Source organism: Mytilus trossulus, chromosome 5 (genome assembly GCF_036588685.1).
Source record: "Mytilus trossulus isolate FHL-02 chromosome 5, PNRI_Mtr1.1.1.hap1, whole genome shotgun sequence".
Taxonomy (NCBI): domain Eukaryota; kingdom Metazoa; phylum Mollusca; class Bivalvia; order Mytilida; family Mytilidae; genus Mytilus; species Mytilus trossulus.
In genome coordinates, this window is record NC_086377.1 from 55274835 (window position 1) to 55277808 (window position 2974).

Consider the following 2974-nt stretch of genomic DNA (forward strand, 5'->3'; position numbering starts at 1 on the left):
AATATGAGTGAATTATCGGAGTTCTCCAATCGAGGTAGTTAAATTATGAAATTTTAAGACCGAGCCTTTGGCGAGGTCGTAAAATTTCATAATTTAACTACCGAGATTGGAGAACTCCGATAATTCACTCATATTCAGGTAAGAATCTGTTTCTCTAATTTTTTTAAACAACAAAATTTTAATTTTATGTCCAAATTCTCCCAACTTTTCTATCCGCCTGTTTCGTTTTCCTTTGGGAGATTACTACGCATCTTGTTGCCATGGTTGCAAATGAAATATATTTTAAATCATGAAAGAAGTCAAACAAATTAGTAACTTAATATTTTATAATATTAACCAAATATTTCAGTAATAGGACACTATTTTTAATTCAACAAATTGTTCATAATTTCCTACAAAATAACGTGTCCACCGAAATATCAGCGCGGATGGATCTACAAAACTAACTACAGCAATGGCGGAACAGCTGTTCACCGTTCACATATCTCTTATTCCTGGGAACTATCACTGTCAAATATGACCCTCCTACGTTTCCTTTGCTGAGGGTTATTGTCAGGTACGCTATGTATGTTGATGTTGAATGTTCCTCCATATATTGGGGCCCCGAAAATATAGTTAAGCCCGGCAGGTGCGACTTGACCTTGTCCAACTGAGATCTGCCTCTCGGATGTTGTTGTTGTTTGATGAACATTTCTTTCTCCTATGTTATTGTCTATCGTGACCAATGTTTGTGATGCCTGAATTCTGTCATCGCAGCCACCAAGAATACAACTGGCGATCTCTTTATGTTTACTTGGATTAAGTTTAGAGTAGCTAGAAATGCTTTGGATATTTCTGTGTCCAGATATCTGAAATGTCAGAGAAAAAAAATCTTCATGAGAAACCATTATAAAAGCACATATACAATTAGTCCAAATAATTAATATACAATAAAGTGTTACAATCGTACACAAAGTACACATGAGAAATTCTTGCGAATATTTTTTTACATGTTTTAGGAATAATGCTTTTGACATTTATATTATATACATGTTTATGACTGAATCCTGAAAAAATTATTGAACTTACCAGTTACAGATTAGTCCACTGACACTTGTTTCTATCCACCTTCAAATTGATAGAAACAAGTGCTTGTGGATTAGTTTTAAAAAAAGAATGAGAAATTAGGAGATGGATTAGTTTTAAAAAATGAAAGAGAAATCAGGATGTGGTTAAAAAAAAAATCAGGATTTAGGGACGACACCTCAGATTCTGACCTATCCCCCTACAATATTTTCCTCCGCTTTCAATTGAGATGCTAAATGTATAATACAAGGTTTAGTTTTTTACAAAAAACAAATTATGCAGTTTGTGTAATGTAAATGATTTTTATTCCATTTTCATTAAGAGGCGTTAAAAAACATCACCTATTTTTCGGGATGTGTAATGGCGGATCATTCACAAATACCTTGACTACTTTGTCCTGTGAGAATCAAAATATTTCATGGTTTGGACCTTAATGCAATTATTAAATAACACATGATAGCTTGCAATTGTCACAGTTAAATTAAATAGCACATTCACATAGCACAATAAATATATTTTTCTTTATAATAATTGGAATTAGTTTATTACCTGCTTTATATGGTTATGCTCGACTCCTGCATCATCCAGCTTCTGGAGCATAAAACGTCGAGCAGAATGGTTTGTTAAATGCCTTTCTGCTCCCTCATCCTGATCATCAATTTCAGTCCTGTTTTCCACTTCTTTTATAATACCTAGAATAACAAACAGAAATCATTTGAGTTTTTGACAGTTTGACTTTTGATAAAGTTGTTGAAAATATTAATTTTATATAGATGTACATGTTGTGAAAATGTTACGAAATTGCTTATTGTCGAAGTCCTCATTGAGACTTAATTGTAAAGACCATCAACAAAAGTGTTGTTTTTAAATGATAATAACTTTCTCTGTTTTGAATTTCTATGTATTAATTTGAATTTTGTTTGATGAAGACATTGACTATCTATTAATTTTTAAGAGTTATTGGTAAAGTTATACTTATGTACTGAGGGATTAAAAGAGAAAATGTATTTCACAATTGTCAGAAAATACATATTTTTTTCCCTTATTTATTGATATCTATTCTTACTTTGTTTTGATTATGAGTAAATCATTTGAGTTCTCTAATCAAGGTAGCTTAATTATGGAATTTTAGGCTGAGCCTTGAAAGAATCTGTTTCTATATTTTTTTTATAACTTCGAAAACAAATTTAGATCATACATCAACCAACCTATTTCGAAAGTAAAGTGTTCTCCTCAGTACACTTATCTATCGATGAGTGATCCAGGTTCGAATCCTGGGCAAGGTAAATTGACTGATGGCCAATTACAATAATTGGAAATTTTAAATTCCCATTTTGTTTGTTTGTGTTACTATATATAGCTAATTAAAAGTTATCTAAGTTTAAAATTTGTTTGTGAATTTTAATTTGATCAAGACTAAGGCCCATACTTTAAGACTTTTGATAACTCATTATTAAATAATGTTACATGGTACATGTAGGACTTGTAATTTGGTACAAAATCCTGAATTTTGTTTTATAAACTTTTTTTTTAGCTCTTAACCACACCTATTTTTTTTTGTAGAAAAGCACTTTTTGGCCTGTACTGTGTCATTATCAAAACCAAAATTAATTGCCAACAAACTTGGTAATAAAGAAAAAGAGCTAAATTAATGTGTTGAGGCAATACGAAATAAATTTCTTCATTCTCAGTCATTAAAACTTTCTTGAAAAATTAAGATATTCGCTAAAGATAAGCAAAAAATCTAAATCTTGATTGTGCTGGGTATTTCAGGTTGAAGTGAGTTTTCATTGTTTGTTGGAGGAGGGGGAGATCTGGTAGGACTGTAACTGTCTGCATGTCAGAATCATCAGAATCATACATTTGAGATTGAAAAAGTTGCAGAAGTTCTTCTGTTACTGCAGGAGGG

At 31.5% G+C, this 2974-nt stretch overlaps 1 protein-coding gene across 1 annotated transcript; it reads right to left on the reverse strand.

The window, feature by feature from the left end:
• Window positions 1–205: 205 nt before the first annotated feature.
• On the reverse strand, window positions 206–2658 carry LOC134718089 (uncharacterized). The gene is made up of 3 exons (XM_063580581.1): window positions 2637–2658; window positions 1615–1757; window positions 206–848 (listed from the first exon to the last, which is right to left on the reverse strand). Exons 1-3 carry the CDS (start codon window positions 2656–2658, stop codon window positions 489–491), a joined length of 525 nt encoding a protein of 174 aa, XP_063436651.1. The 3' UTR covers window positions 206–488.
• Window positions 2659–2974: the final 316 nt, after the last annotated feature.

Excerpts from the sequence above, each read along its gene's own strand:
- LOC134718089 (XM_063580581.1), bottom strand. The coding sequence starts at position 2,658 with ATGACACAGTACAGGCCAAAAA. Across the intron at positions 1,758-2,636 it reads GACACAGTACAGGCCAAAAA|GTATTATAAAAGAAGTGGAA; the intron begins GTGCTTTTCTAC and ends TTGTTATTCTAG. Across the intron at positions 849-1,614 it reads AGCATAACCATATAAAGCAG|ATATCTGGACACAGAAATAT; the intron begins GTAATAAACTAA and ends CTGACATTTCAG.